We start from the raw sequence: 16,989 nt of genomic DNA on the forward strand, positions 1-16,989 counted from the left end.
TTCTTCGTATTATACCTTTGCCTTGTTACCTTCAAACTGTGGGTACAAAAGTACAGCACACAGGTTTTCTGGGTTTTTTTCCCAATTTCCCTAATTGTTCCATAGAGTTTCATGAAACTGTGATTTTTTCAATGTTCTTCATAATTGAAAAGTTATCAACCATCCTTGATTCCGGTACTTGCTTCTACTCCAAACTCCCTTGCTCTTTTCTGTGACTTGCTTCCCACATGCAGGAAATCTTTTCATATTTTCCTACATGTCTGTGAGGCTTTGTTGATTTTATATTTCACTATTTCTTCAGGGGTGTTCTTGTGTGTGTGAGAGAACTTGTGAGTTTTTGCGTGCATGCGTGTATGGGTGTGTTTTGAATTTGGGTGTGTGTGTGTAACTAGTTCTGCAGGTTCTGTAGAATTGTTTTTTGGTTAATTTTTTCTTCTGAAATGTCTAACTTGAGCAGGCGGCCATACAGTAATTTTCTCATTTAAGACATACTTTTTTTATACTAGTCCTTTAATTTGATTTCGCTATTCTATACTGTTAATTTCTCTTGATATGATATCTGGTTTGTTGCATATTCTTTTTTTAAACATTTGAAATCCGTTATCATACCGATATGTCAAATTTTCATGCAATTCTAATCATTTCTGTCATTTCTGAGCTTGCTTGTACTTCCCTTAGTGGGTGTTGCGGAAGGGTAATCTAAGTGTTTGGTCATTTGCCATTCTGACTTTCTTCATCATGTGATGTCCTCGCCTCCAGATGACCCTTCTGCTCCATAAAACTAGGAGGAAGGAGAGGCAGCTTAACAGTTCTCTTCTCTCAGACCCTTAGCTCCAAGGCAATCATCCTGAGACATTTTGCTACGCCATCTGCGTCTGACACAAGTTGAGTTCGGAGAACTCAGCTTGAAGCACGTCTCTTCTAACAGAAACTTCAGTTGACCCTTTCTTCTCTTACGGTAAAGAACAAAGACATACCCATTTGGGTAGTTTTCCGGAGTCCGACTATGAGAGTGCGGTGTCATAGATGACCAAGCAGGGGAGTTCTTCCTGTCACAGTGGTGAAATATGTGCCTCGATAACTCTGTCCATTACGTGGTAGCACTCCCGCAGGCCTTTGGCTCAGTCCGGTGCTGAAGAGAGCAAGAAGAAATCAAGCTGAGTATCTCTGAGAACAGAGAAACACGTGAATCACTGATTGAGCACAACCAGGAAGGAGTCTATGAGAATTACGACCGTATTCTTTTCCTTATCCCTAGGCCTGAGGGATGTGAAAACCAACCAACACAAAGCAACAGATTCCTACCATTCTAGAACTGTAGTCAGTTCTTGGAAATATTTCACATGAAACTTTAGAGAAACAGAACAGATCAGACTGCTCCTCATTGGAAAGTGTGCTCACGGGCAAGCACCTTTCTGGGAAACTCTACTGAATGTTCATGAGGAGGATGGGGCAGGATCGGGCAAGGAGCACTGCGGCAGCAATGTGGGCTGCAGGGGTAATCGGCTGTCAAGGGGGCAGAGGCAGGAACATCCAGCAGAATTTTTCATGTTTCCCTAGACCGTTGTTCATGAAAGCCAAGACGCTGGCTTCGGGCCATGGGGCAGAAAGCAGGTCTTCTGTGAGGGGCAAGGAACACTTCTTCTCCACCGGATGTGTGCGGTCAAAAACTTATTCCTCTGGAGGAGGAGGAATCCTCTCTGGCGGCATCCTGGTGCAATAAAGGAGAAGTCTACTACTCTTTCTCTCCAGACCCCTCCAGGTACAAGTGCCATCACAAAAAGAGGTTTAAGAACACTGAAATCACTCCCTTCAAAGCCTAGGGCTGCAGAGCCTTAGAGCATTGGGAGCTCATGTACTGCTCCACAGACCCAGGGCGATATGGAATTAAGGAAGCCCTGTTAGGTTTCTCGAGGGCGACAGGCTCAGGAGTCATATTTCTCGGAATCTGCCATGCGAGGAAGAGTGCACCCAATGCTGTCTACTTGAAGCAATCCCTGGAAATGCTTCCTGGCTTGGAAAGAGTGCCACACACCTCAGAGCATGTCACAATAAAAATGTTGGCTAAGACACTGAGATAGTCCGATTTACAACGAGGTGACTCGTGCAGGCGATCACCCTGGAGGGTTTGGGCCCATCCTAAAGACACAGCCCACCCACGTTGTACCAGAAATCACTCCGCTGGCTCCCCCAGAGAGTGCACGCAAGCTTCCTCCTACATGGCAGAACTCAGTCAACACTCGAGCATCCGTGGACCATTGAAAGCTGCCGCTGCACCACTGGGAATTTCCAGGGCTTTTCATCCCAGCGTCTAAGCGTGTAGATGTCTGGCCACAGGCTCCTTACCTTGTTCGGAAGGAGCCTCTGGAAATGGAGACGGGGGAATTTGACGATTGGTCGCGACAGCAGTCCCTTCACCAATGTCTGAGCATTGTGTCCAGAGTTGCAGTACTCCCTTTGTTGGGATCCATCGTATAACAATAAGGGGCTGCCACAGGATCTGGATTCCTGCAGTAGTTCCTGATCAAGCCACTGGAAATTCCAAAACGATACATGTCACAAGAGGTGGGACACTATGCAGGGGCACCCCACACCGTCTCCTTTGTGCTGCAACAAGGTCATTACCGGTGCCTTTCTAATATACCCATTAAAAGTACCATATGATTGCCACAAGCACAAATGGCTCTCAATCGCTAATTCTCTCTGCACATTTCTCATACTTAATAGATTATTACGATTTTTTTAAAATCTAAAGTAGCAAACGCTTCTTAGAGACACTGAGATAATGCATCCACGTGGCCAAAAAATGATCAGACTATTCTCCTTCTGCCTTCTGCCCAATCCATCTCTCTGGAATAACTGGTATGGATTTTGACGTCTGTATTGTGCCATTGTTTATTCACATACAAAAGTATCTGTATCTGTCTAGTTCTCAGTATCTCTCTCGGTAGGACTTCACATTCTAATGTGGGAGTTGCAACTAACATGTAGTTCTTCAGAGAAAACATGGCATCCAGAAGGATAGCCTTTCCAGGTCAACCTTCACACACTATGTACTCAAAACATAGTGAAAAGGCTCTACGTTTCACATGGAAATGCATTGTGCAAATACTATTACTGTCTGTCATTCCCATATCACGTGGGTCAAGTAGGTTTATTTCTGCACGACTTCTCAAAGCTGCCCTGGAAAATTTGCTCCCAGGCAGCATGCAGTATCTCTAGAATGGGTTCCTGGGCAGGACCTTCTCTCTTGCTCTCAATCTATCCTCTGCTGGCCGCAGCCACTCCGGGACTGAGGGAAAGGGGATGAGTTGAAAGAACAGTGGGACCCATGGCATAAAGGAAGACGGCAGGGTAGACTAAGAGATCTGAAGAGGTCGGACAGCTACGGAGGAGCAGAAAACAATGAAGAAGGGGGCAAAGCAGGGGAGGAGTTTGGGCTGCTGGGATCTTGAAGCATTCGCTCTTCCTTATGCCTCAGGAGTACGTTGCTCCAATCTCTCAGTATCCTCACATTCATGACCTGTGACTGCCTGAGGAATTAGGAAATGTGTTATGGTCCATGGGGATCCAACACTCTCTCTCTCGAGACTCTACAGTTGTGACCTAGTCTCAACCCCAGACCCTCCATTCCAGGAAGCTGGTTCAATCAGCAACTGGATGTATAAGAGCCTGAACTCTTGAAAGGCTTCCTTTTCTTCCTTGGCTTCGCTCTTTGGAACGCATGGAATATTCTCATTACACCTGAAACCTCAGATTTCCAAACTTTGTGATTGTTCTAGGATTTGCCATATCCCTTTGAACCCACATAGTAACCTTTTATTAATATAACATACCCTCGTGCATGAGGAAGGAACTTACAGTGCTACACTTCCCATTATTCCCTACATGATTTATGTTACCTGTTCAAATTTTTACTTCTACATATGCTAAAGTTAAATATATTTGTATCATTTTGCTTCAAGTAGTCAATTCTCATTTAAAAAGTTATAGAAATTTGATCAAGAACACATTCAGCATTTTCCTCTACATTTGTGAATTTCTAGGTTCTTCATTAGGTGGGCTGCAGAAAATTCCGTTGTTTTACTATTCTTCTACATAATCCCTTCAGGTCACCTCTCTTGTTACATGAGCCTGCTGATTTCGAATTCTTACAGTTTCTGGGTTCTTTCTTTTTTTTTTTTTTTTTTTTTTTGAGCCGGAGTCTCGCTCTGTCGCCCAGGCTGGAGTGCAGTGGCCGGATCTCAGCTCACTGCAAGCTCCGCCTCCCGGGTTTACGCCATTCTCCTGCCTCTGCCTTCCCGAGTAGCTGGGACTACAAGCGCCCGCCACCGCGCCCGGCTAGTTTTTTGTATTTTTTAGTAGAGACGGGGTTTCACCGTGTTCGCCAGGATGGTCTCGATCTCCTGACCTCGTGATCCGCCCGTCTCGGCCTCCCAAAGTGCTGGGATTACAGGCTTGAGCCACCGCGCCCGGCCTCTGGGTTCTTTCTTTAGGGGAGTGCACAATATGCATTTATCCAACATGTATGATCTTTAAGGCATTTTATTTCTGGATGTAGTCTTCTCAGTTGAGCTCTTCCTTCTTATGTTTATTATTTTAATGTTATTATCTTGTTCCTGGGTTGCAGTGTTTCTGATGTGGTCACATTAATCATTTGTATCACTGTTCCCCTAGCAAGACACAGATTTTTGTTTTTCCTGTTCCTTATGAGATTTTTCTGTGTATTATGTCTTTGCCCTCTGACAGTTGAACTGCCTTATACCCAGTGGCATCTTATAATTTTCATTTTAGAAATTATTTTTCTGATCCATTGAGCTTCTCGAGTCTGTGATTTTTAAATGTTCTTTATATTTGGAAAGTGTTCAATCATTCTTGCTTTTGGTATATATTTCTGTTCCAATCTCCTTCCCCCTTTCTGTGACTTGCTTCCCACATGTAGGAAATCTTTTTATGTTTTCCTTCACGTCTGTGTGGCTCGGTTGATTTCATTTTTCAGCATTTGTGGATGTGTGTGTGTTTGTAAGCTTATACATGTTTGAGTGTGTGTGCATGCGTGTGTTTTGTGTGTGTATCTGGTTCTGTAGGTTCTATGCAATTATTTTTCATTTACTTTTTTCTTCTGAAATATCTATCTCGATGGGGAGGCCATCCAGTAATTTTTTCCTTTAAGACATATCTCTTAGTCATTCTTTTTTTGATTTGGCTCTTTATATTGTTTCTGTCTCTGGATAAGGTATCTGTTTCACTCCATATTCTAAACATTTCTGTCTCTTCTGGATCTGTTTGTATTGACTGATTTTTCTCCTGCTCCTGGGTCACACTAAAAGGTTTCTATGTGTACTCAAGTTTTATATTTAGGCTTCGCATTGTGGATACTGCATAACTGAGCCACTTGACTTTGATGTTTACCTCTGATGGTTGAGTTTTCCTCTCACAGGCAATTCATTGACTTGGACATCATTCTGATGCTTGGAGACTTGCTTTTCACCTTTGCTATTGTTTGTCTGGAGCTGCCTTTATTGTAAGAATATACTAATTCTACTCCTGAAGTATGGCTTTTCCTGGGTCTCTACTGAATGCCCAAGATGTTCAGTGAAGTCTCTCTCCTCTGTCTGGTCCGAATTCCAATATCCCTTATTGCTATTTGAGCTCTGTCATATTTATTGAGCTCACTGTTTTATTGTAGTTGCTATTCTTCCACAGATGTTATTTGCCCTACTTTCTTGTGGACCTATTTTCTGTGTACATGCAGCTTCATGTTTAGCCAACGACTCGAGGAGACTTCTATGCATATTCCTAGAGCTCCTTTCCTCCACAAATCTGTTCTCATTCTTAGCAGGCCTAGAAAATCCTAGCCACCTGAATAATCCCAAACTATAATGTCTCTCCTCTCTTCAGCAAGATGGCTACAGTTCTTTTGGGCTCCATCTCTTGCTCTTTGGTGCAGGAAGGGTATCCAGGAAGAAAACCAGTGCATCTGTTGAGTTGATCTCATTGTTCTCTCTCTCGCAATATTCTTGGTCCTCTACTGTCTATTGTACAACATGTGGATATCATTTTTTCTTGTCTTTGGTAGTCACTTATGTGTGAAAGACTGGCCATGGTGTGGTCAGAACCCAGCTTCTATCTTCCCACACTTTTTAGTTTTTCACATCTGTGTCATTGCTTACTTTCATCTGCCTTCTTGTCTTTGCTTTTCTCTTCCTGGCAACTCATATTCCTTCAGACCACCGCTGCTCAGGACCTGGGGTGTTTCTACCCATTGGAATAGACACAGATACAGAAAAATACCGTTTCTCCATAGAGATGCACATATAATTTCCTTGTTAGCCAAGACAGAAAAGGCCAACATAACCTTCAATTCAAGAATTGGAGATTAGAATGATAGAATTTCAAGAGGTAAAGATCACATTGACCTTTAGTGAGTGTTGTTGAAGCTGACTCTGTCTAAACATTCCGATTTTCCATTATTGTGACCTCACCACCTCCAGATATTCTCCTGATTTTATCAAACTCTTAGGAAAGAGAGCCAGCTTAACATTTCTCTTCTGTCAGACTCTTTGCTCAAAGTAATGTTCCTCACACATTTTGCCATGCATTCTGTGCGTGAGAAAAATTTAGTTGTAAGAAGTTAGCTTGATGTACACCTTTTCTAAGACAAATTTTACTTGGACCTTGTTTTGCTTACTGTAAGATTAATGACATACGCATTTGGGTAGTTTTCTGTGGTTCTATTATGCTGATGTGGTTCCATAGATGACCAAGCTTGGCAGGTCCTTCCTGTGACAGTGGTGGAGGATGTGCCTTGATAACTCTGTCCATCACCATGGTAGCAATCCTGGACCACATGGCTTTGCTCAGGTAGTGCTAAAATTAAAACAGAAAAAATCAAGCTGAATAGTTCTTAGAACAGAAAAACATGTGAAGTCATTTATGACACAAACAGGAAAAAGTCTTTGAGAATTACGACCATTCTCTTTTCTTGATTAGCAGGCAGATAGATGTGCAAAAAGCCCAAGGAATAGATTCATAGCATTCTAGAACTTCATTTAGTTCTTAGAAATATTTCATTTAAAGGTTTAGAGGAAGTTAACATATCAGAATTCTTCTCACCAGAAACTATGCTCACGTGCAAGCTCTTTTTTAGAAATCTCTTCTTAATGTTCATGAGGAACACAGGACAGGAGAGACTAGAGAGATACATTTGGCACTGCAAGCTGTAGGTGGTGATTGGCTGTCAGGGTCAAATGTGAAAACCTTCCACGATTCCCTAGACCATTACTCAGAAAAGCCAAAGCCTTAAGCTTCTGGGCAATGGGGGAGAAAATGGTTCCGCATCTAGAACTGCAGGCAAAGCCCTTCACTTCTCAGGGATAGGTAGATGATCAAATCTTATTTCCTTAGAGGAGAGACAGGAAATTTTCTTGTGCCCAGCATCCTGCATTGCAACGTAGCAGACATCTGCTACTCTTTCTCTCCAAACCTACCACAGGTTCAAGTTCCATCCGAATAAGGCACAAGAACACTGAGAATGCATTCCCTTCAAAGCCTAGGTGTGCACAACTTGACTAAGACTGAAGTGGCTCCAGGAGATACAGCATTGGTTTATTTCCACCAAAGATTGAGCATTCATTAACGAGAAACAGCAGTTTCAATGGGGTTAGATTATGTGTATGAAGATATCCCATCTGTAGTGCAGGGATGCAGCGACTGCTAAAATCTAAGAATAGACAGGAACACTGAGAAAATTCTTCCACACCCCAGGCCCCACTCTTAAGCAAAAGATAGCAGCAGCCCATCACTGGAGGAATTTAAACCTGTGGTGCATTTAAGATAAAAGCAACAAGCACAAATGCCAAATTCAGTTCAACTAGTGACTAGATTGACTCAATTGACCACAAAACATATTTTCAAGAGAAGATGGGTGCCCATTTCAAAGCATAAATAATATTTACTGCAATCTCTACTCTTCTTCTATTTATGATACCCAGTGGTTGATTAAATAATTATAAGACACACCAAAAACTCAAGAGGGAAGATAAGCCACTGTTAAATAATAAAGCAATCAAGACAGACAGACTCAGAAAAGACACCATCTGGAAACTATCAGTTTGGGTTTGTCTGATACCTATGTTAATATGTTAAAGAATATTTTGGTAAAGGTGGACAATATCCATGGATAGGCGGAGAATTTCAGCAAAGAGATGGAAACTATAGAAAAGAGTAACATGAAAGTGCTAGGAAGAGATTTATAATATCAGAGATGAAGAATTCTCTGAAGGCAATGAGGAGCCAACTAGACACAACTAACAAAACAATCCATAAACTTGAACATAGTTTACTAGAACTTATCCAAACCAACACAGATACAAAAAAAAAAAAAAATTCCTGACCAAAAAAAGCAGAACAAGCATATAAGGTTTATGAAACTACATGAATGATCTAACATTTGAATACTTACAGTCCCAAAAGAAGAATACAGAGAGAGAGAAGTGGAAAAAAAAAAACAAAACAGCAGAACAGATAATGGCTATGAATTTTATAAAAACAATAAAAATCAACAATCTGCAAATCCAAGGAGCTCAGGAAACCTCAAGCAGAATAAATATGAAAAATTAATAATAAATAAATCATAGTCAAACTGTTGAAAAACAATGAGAGTATCTTAAAGGCAGTCAGAGAAAAAGGAACTATTGAATACAAAGAAACAAAGATCAGATTTCTAGTCAGAAACTATTCAAAACAGATAATGGAACATCATTGTTAAAGTGATACAAGGAATGAAACTCTCAACCCAGTATCCATACTCAGCAAAATAACTTTTAAAAACTGAACGCAAAATTAAGACTTCTTCAGAAAAAGAAAAGCTGAAAGACAGCAGCAGCAGCAGTCCCGTGCTATAAGAAATGCTAAAGGTTGTTTTTCACAGAAAGAATGTGACTCCAGATGGAAATTGGGATTCACCATAAAAGATAAGGAGCACCAGAAATGGTAAAATAAAGAAATTATTCAAAATATTTGTAGTCATAATCACTTTAAAACAAAACCAATTATTCATGGTAAAAATAGTGTCAATGTATTGTGAGAGCTATCACATAGTAGAAGCAAGCCTCTATTACAAAGAGCAATAGCACAACATTTTGGGAGGGAGGAAGGAGAAGTGCAATGACGTAAGGTTTCTATATATCCAGTAGAATTCTTTCATTTGAAGGTGGAATGTGAAAAAATCAAAGGGTATATTATAAACATTGTGGAAAATAATAAAACTATTAAAAATTAATTTAATAAGTAAGTAGTGGAGATAAACTCAATCTAAATGAAGGCAGAAAAATATGAAAAAAGGAAGAAAGTTTAAATGGGACAAGGAGAAATAACCAACTTGATGGTAGATTTAAATTCAATCCTATTAACAATTACTTTAATGCAAATGGTCTGAACATCTCAATTTAAAAACTGAGAAAAATATATACAAATACTAGTGAAAATAGAGTTGTGAAGGCTGTATTCACATCAGTACAAATAGACTTCCGAACAAGGAATGCTTCCAGAGATAAGAAGAGACATTACATAATGATAAAGGGGTCATTTCATCAAGAAGACCTAACAATCCAAAATACACATGTGCCTAATAACAGGGCTTCAAAATATATAAAACAGAGTTGCAATCTAAAAGAGAAATAGACTAATCTAGAGTTAAAGTTGGACCATTAATCCTCAGCAGTCAATAAAAAAGAGAGAAAGACAAGGAGTAAGGATACAAAAGAACACCAGGAGCCAACTTCACCTAATGACCTTGAGAGAACACCCCACCCAACAACAGAAGAAGATACAGTCTTTTGAAGAGTACATGAAAGTGAGTTTTAGAACTCAGTAATGAGTTCTGAAGTTGAATCAGTACTAAAAAACCTACACCAGAAAAACCCCTGGACCAGAGAGATTCCTAGCCAAATTATACCAGTCATATAAAGAAGAGCTGACATCAAGCCTACTGAAACAATTCCAAAAGATCAAAGAGGAGAGACTAACTCATTCTATGAGGTCGTCACCATTCTGATATGGAACAACAAAAAAAGAAAACTTCAAGCCAATATCCTTGATGAATACAGATGCAAAAATTCTCAATAAAATACTAATAATTGAATCCAAGAGTATATCAAAAAGCTAATCCACCACAATCAAGTAGGTTTTATTTCTGGGATGTAAGGTTGGTTCAATGTACACAAATCAATAAATTAGATCAATGACATAAGTTGTATTATTCAGGGTTCTCTAGAGGGACAGAACTAATAGGATATATATATATATATATATAAAGGGGAGCTTATTAAGTAGTATTAACTCAGCGGATCACAAGGTTCCACAACAGGCCCTTTGCAAGCTGAGAAGCAAGAAAGCCACTCCAACCCCCAACGCTGAAGAACTTGAAGTCTGATGTTCAAGGGCAGGAAGCATTCAGCACAGGAGAAAGATGTAGGCTGGGAAGCTAATTCAGTCAAGCCTTTTCACATTTTTCTGCCTACTTTACAATCTGGCCACACTGGCACCTGATTAGATGGTTTGCACCCAGATTAAGGGTAGGTCTGCCTTCCCAGCCCACTGACTCAAATGTTAATCTCCTTTGGCCACACCCTCACAGACATACCCGAGATTAATACTTTGCATCCTTCAATCCAATCAAGTTGACAGTATTAACCATCACAAGTCCACTCCTTGTCAACTTGAACCCATACACACATCCTGAAATCATACATAATCTTCAAATAAAGACAATAATAAGGTCATAATTATACCTAACATAATACAACTATCCTCATACAACCAGAAACGCATCAATCCCCAAACCAAATGCTATTACATAAGGTTAACAATACTTAAATGCTGATACGAACAACACTTAAATGCTTAAATGCTGATGTGAAGTCCATAAATCTAAGGTCACATGATAAAGGAAAAACAAAGGAAATAAAATAAAGATATTTTCTTAGCACAAGTATACACATGCACTTAGAAAGGGGATGTAGTGCTGCAGCTGTCCACTGTCGGGTGGTGCCTGCATATCGTGCAGAACCATCTGTGAACCAGTCCTTAGTCTTCCCTGTCTCTGTCAACTGATCATAGGGAACTCCCCATGAGGCCTTTCGTGCAGGCTTGGGGGCGGGGCAGGGAAGGCAGGGTGGCACAAGTGGAGAACATGGGCATTTGAGCCACTTCCTTAAGTAACTTACTTGTGCCTTCAGGACCTGCTCAAGCCCTATCACATATATACCACTTCAATTTGATGATGAAATGCCACTGTGCCGACCCACCTTATGGCTAGATGGGTCAGAAAGCACCCAGTTCATGACAGGCAGTTCAGGTAGCATGGTGACTTTATGACCCATAGTCAAATTTCAGTTTCCACCAAAGCCGAGTAACAGACCAAGAGCTGTCTCTCAAAAGGAGAGTAGTTATCTGCAGAAGTAGCAGGGCCTTGCTCCAAAATCCTAGAAGTCGCCACTGTGATTCACCCATGGGGGCCTGCCAAAGGCTCCAAACAGCATCCTGATCTGCCACTGACACCTCAAGCACCATTGGATCTGAGAGGTCATGTGACCCAAGTGGCAAAGCAGCTTGCAAAGCAGCCTGGACCTGTTGCAGAGCCTTCTTTCATTCTAGACTGCACTTAAGTCTGGCAGCATTTCAGGTCACTCCATAAACAGGCCAGAGTAACACACCCAAATGAGGAATGTGTTGCCTCCAAAATCCAAATAGGCCCATTAGGCATTGTGCCTCTTTCTTGGTTGTAACAGGGGCCAAATGCAGCAACTTATGTTTCACCTTAGAAGGAATATCTCCATAGGTCTCATACCACTGGAACCCTAGAAATTTTACTGAGGTAGAAAGTCCCTAAATTTTAGTTGGATGTATTTCCCAACCTCTGGCATACAAATGTCTCACCAATAAGTCCAGTGCGTTTGCTACTTCTTGCTCACTGTATCCAATTATCATAATGTCATGAATGTAATAGACCAGTGTTATATCTTGTGGAAGTGAAAAGCGAGCAAGGTCCCTCCAAATAAGATTATGACACAGAGCTGGAGAGTTGATATACTCCTGAGGTAGGATGGTAAAGGTATATTGCTGGCCTTGTCAGCTGAAGGCAAATTGCTTCTGGTGGGTCTTATGGACAGGAATGGAGAAAAAGCCATTTGCCAAGCCAATGGCTGCATACCAGGCACCAGAAGATGTGTTAATTTACTCAACCAACGAAACCACATCTGGTACAGCAGCTGCAATTGGAGTCGCCACTTGGTTAAGCTTAAAATAATCCACCATCATTTTCCAAGATCCATCTGTCCTCAGCACAGGTCAAATGGGAGAGTTGAACAGGGATGTGATCGGAATCACCACCCCTGCGTCTTTCAAGTCCTTGATGGTGACACTAATCACTTCAGTCCCTCTGGGGATAGGATATTGTTTTTGATTTTTTATTTTTCTAGGTAAAGACAGCTCTAATGGCTTCCATTTGACCTTTCCCACTATAATAGCCCTCACCCTACCAGTCAGGGAGCCAATGTGGCATTTCTGCCAGCTGATAAGTACATCTATGCAAATTATGCATTTTGGCACTGGGAAAATGACCACAGGATAAGTCCAGGGACCCACTGGAACCACTGTAAGTCAGACATGAGCTAAAACTCCGTTAATTACCTGACCTTCACAAGCCCCTGCTTTAACTGGGGGACCACAATAACGTTTTGGATACCCCGGAATCAATGTCAGCAGAGCCAGTGTCCAGTACTTTCTGAAATGTCTCATTAGTTCCCTTTCCCCAGTGCACAGTTACCCTGGTAAAAGGCCAGAAGTCTCCTTGGGGAAGGATTGGAGAAAGATTAACAGCATAAACTGTCAGTAGCCTAGTGGGGTCCTTCCTCAAGGGGATCCAGCCTCCCCTTCATTCAGTGGGTTCTGGAACTGTAACAGGTTCAAGTCTGGAAATTGATTGAGGGGCCATGATTCTCTGTTTTTATAATTCAGATTAGTCTTTTGTCCATTCTACCTGGCAGTTTTCTGTTTATATAATCAAGTAGGAATGCAGTAGGTTTCCTGTCAATTTCACTTCTAGGAACACTGTGATTAATTAGCCAATGCCAGAGCTCTACATGACTCAGACTATTCTGATTGCTGCTTTGCCTCTGCTGTCCATTATGGTAGCTATGCCCACCTTGCCTTTGATGGTTCAGTGCTGACACTTGGCCCCTACCACCTCAGGATCCAATTATTCCCATTGTATTTAAATTTTGTAGTTGAGTGACTGTGGTTCCTACTGTTAGATCTGACATACAGAGAAGACCAATTACAGGGCTCTTCAAAAACACAGGTGCAGCTCTCACAAATCTATTTCACAAAGCATTGGCCAAGGGTATATCTTCTGGACCCTCCCAGCTGGGATGTGTAGGTCTAAAGTGACTAATCCACTCCACCATCCTAATCTCCCTAAGCCTTTGGATCACTTCCTCTACATTAAACCAAGGGAGATCAGGCATTTCCAGCTCACTCACATTGGACCATCTTTTAATCCGTATAATCCGTATTTCAGCTAACTATTATAGCCCTTTTTTTTTTTTTTGGAGATTGAGTCTTGCTCTGTTATCAGGCTGGAGTGCAGTGGGGCGAACTTGGTTCACTGCAATCTCTGCCTCACAGGTTCCAGCAATTCTCCTGCCTCAGCCTCCCTCCCAAGTAGCTGGGATTATAGTTACACATCACTACACTCAGCTAATTTTTGTATTTTTAGCAGAGACAGGGTTTCACCATTTTAGCCAGGATCGTCTCAATCTCCTGACCCTGTGATCTGCCCTCCCCCGCCTCTCAAAGTGCTGGGATTACAGCCGTGCGCCACTGCTTCCAGCCCTATCAGAACTTTTTGTAAGTCCCTGAGCTGCAACATTAAATGCAGAATCCCTACTTAGTAGGGCCAAATCAATAAATTCAGCTTGATCCAACTCTATGTCCCTTCCACCATGATCCCATACCCTTAATATCCATTCCCATGCCTATTCTCCAGATTTCTGCTAATATAAATTAGAAAACTTAAGCAGTTCTTTTAGAGTGTAATGCACCTCCTCATGGATCACACTCTGAACCTCACCTCTGGGGCCCGCAAGGACTTTAGTCTAGTTATAAGTCTAGAAGCATTCAGGGGCATTAGGGGTGCCTCCTGAGGAGAATCAACATTATCTTGCCTGGCAACTGCCTCAGGGGAGGCCATCACTGTTGCCTCAGGTAGTGCAGGGTTTATATCCTCAGACAAAGGTGGAAAGGCTAATGGCAGCACAGGTCAGGGAGAGGATGTTACCACTACTGGGGATGGGGAAACTGTTTCTTCTGGCAAAAAAGTTTCATCAGAATTCACAAACTCCGTGTCCTCAGCTTCATTAGGGTCCTCCCACACATTCCCACTTCAAGTTCCAGGGTCCCATTTTTTTCCAGTCAAAGCCCTCACTTTAACAGTAAACACCTGGCAAGGCTGTGGATGCACCTCTTGTTGCAGGTCAGCTACTCGCATGATAACAGCTTGTCTCTGTTTTTCCACAATTTCAACTCTTTCTCTACAGGAGTTAAGACTCTCATTCAGGGCAATCTTAGCAGATTTGTGGCTCAGTATCTGCTTCTGAAGCCGGGAGACAAGATTCCCTGAGATCATGATTTTCTTTCATTACTTTCTCCAGTGAACTTAGGAGTAACCAACCAACTTCATTATGTTCCTTGGTTCTCCACATATAGTCAAAGGTATTATGTATAGAGTCACTAAACTCCTTGCCTCTCATAAGAGATGAATCAGTAGTGTCACATGCATTTATTTTGCATAACTCTCTAAACTGTTCAGGCCAAGTAGTATCAGTGTTCTCCATACTATTAGAAGTAGAGTCCTTAGCATTTTTTGGTCTAATCATATTAATCAGCCAACACCAGAAGTCCCAAAACCAATGAAAGAACTCCATCCTTAATATTCTGTTCCTCTAGAACCACTCCTGGTATGAAAATCTGTATTAGTTGGGGTTCTCTAGAGGGACAGAACTAATAGGAGATATATCTGTATCTATATCAGATATAGATATATTATATGTATGTCTATATCTATGCTTCAATGGTAGGAAGTATCCAGCACAGGAGAAAAATGTAGGCTGGGAAGCTAAGCTAGTCTAGCCTTTTTACATTTTTCTGCCAGCTCTATATTCTGGCTGTACTAGCAGCTGATTAGATGATGCCCACCCAGATTAAGGGTGGGTCTGCCTTCCCAGCCCACTGACTCAGATGTTAATCTCCTTTTGTTAACACCCTCACAGACACACAAAGGATGAATACTTTGTATCCTTCAATCCAATCAAGTTGATGTTCTTAACTATCACATAAACAAAACTAATATCCTCAAATATGTATCTTAAGGATGGTTGCCCTTTATACCACATCATTGAGGTTCTTTGAATTTCCTGAGTTTGTATGTCAAACTCTCTAGTGAGATTGGAGAAATTTTCATGGATAAGATCCTCAAATATATTTTCCAAGTTGCTTACTCTCTCTCCCTTTCAGGGGTACCAATGAGTCATAGATTTGGTCTCTTTACATAACCCCATATTTCTTAGAGGCTTTATTCATTTTTTAAAATCCTTTTTTCTTTATTTTTGTCTGATTAGGTAAATTTGAAGAAACAGTATTCAAGCTCTGATATTCTTTCCTCAGCTACTTCTATTTTGCTGTTAATACTTCTGATCATGATGACATTCAATAGTGAATTTTGTAGCTCTACCAGAGAGGCTTGGTTCTTTTTTCAAATGGGTTGTCTTTCATCTCTTCAATCCGTTTTACTGCATTCCTTAGATTCCTTGAAAGAGGTTTCAATTCTCTCCTGAATCTCAATGCTCTTTGTTGCCATCCAGATTCTGAATTCTATGTCTGTGATTTCAGTCATTTCCTTCTGGTTAGGAACCATTGCTGGAGAACTAGTGTGATCATTTGGAGATAAGGAAACAGTTTGACTTTGACAGTTGCTAGAATTCTTGTGCTGGTTCTTTCTGTACTGATGTTCCTTTAACTGTGATATAATTTGAGTATTGTCAGTTGGCTTCACTTCTCGGTATTTTCAGAGGGCCAAGGTGGTGTACAAGATCTTTATTTGTGACTGAATTCTTGTTCATGGTTTTACAGGGGCATATATTACCAAAGTATTTTTGATATTGAAGTTTGGGCTGCAAACTGACAGATGGGTCTTACATGTAATAACCAATAAGTAGGGTCTTGCTCAGCCACATGGCTCCTCTGTATTTCTTCATAATTGCTTCTCTCCCACTTGAGTGCTGGCTGCAGATCTCAGCTTAGCACTCTTCCTCTGTGTACCACAGACCTGGGGCAAGCTCAGGCTTCCTGTTCACTCCATAGCTTGGGGGCAGCAGGGTCAGGGGCCTCAGGGTGCTTGCAGGGATGACACACTGGCCTCTTTTCCATAGGGTGACTGGGGCACACTGGGGTATGAGTAAAGCACTCAGGATCATTTTTCCTTCCCTAGTCCAAGTACAGCAAAGGGCAGTACAACTGCAGTGGCAGTGGCAGAAAGACTTTCAGTCACCTCTGGGAGCTCCACCCCACAAAAACACAGAGTGCAGCCAGTGGAAATGTTCAGCTGAGTGTGAGGTGTCTGCACTGTGGGCCCAAGCCAGGAGCCCTGCCTGGTGAAGAGTAGCAGGTAAAAGCTCACAAGAAAGAGAAACTGGAATTAACCCCTGCTGTGTGCTGGAGGTGTCAGGGAAGTGGCCAGGTCCCCTTTTTCTTTCTCAAGCCCAAGGGCATTAAGGGCAGTACTGCTGCAGTTGCAATAGCAGAGGGGCTGCAGGTTGTCTCTGGGATTTTCTCCCAGAGAAGCACAGAGCCAACACTGACTAAAATGTTCAGGCAGGGCCAGGGTGGCTGTGCTCTGCCCAGTGAGGAGTAGCAGGCGCAGGGGCCAGA

General features: G+C 41.8%; 1 protein-coding gene across 3 annotated transcripts in view; it reads right to left on the reverse strand.

Annotated features, from left to right (window-relative positions):
* LPA (lipoprotein(a)) overlaps positions 1-16,989 on the reverse strand; it is a 132,751-nt gene that overhangs the window by 88,625 nt on the left and 27,137 nt on the right. For all 3 annotated transcript variants that reach the window (XM_031667557.1, XM_031667559.1, XM_031667558.1), the window contains 2 exons: positions 6,711-6,870; positions 2,501-2,532 (listed from right to left, as the gene is read on the reverse strand). In XM_031667557.1, the coding sequence (XP_031523417.1) occupies positions 2,501-2,532; positions 6,711-6,870 (192 nt within the window). The remainder of the gene's footprint in view (positions 1-2,500; positions 2,533-6,710; positions 6,871-16,989) is intronic.

This window comes from Papio anubis, chromosome 6 (genome assembly GCF_008728515.1).
Source record: "Papio anubis isolate 15944 chromosome 6, Panubis1.0, whole genome shotgun sequence".
In the NCBI taxonomy this organism is placed as follows: Eukaryota; Metazoa; Chordata; class Mammalia; order Primates; family Cercopithecidae; genus Papio; species Papio anubis.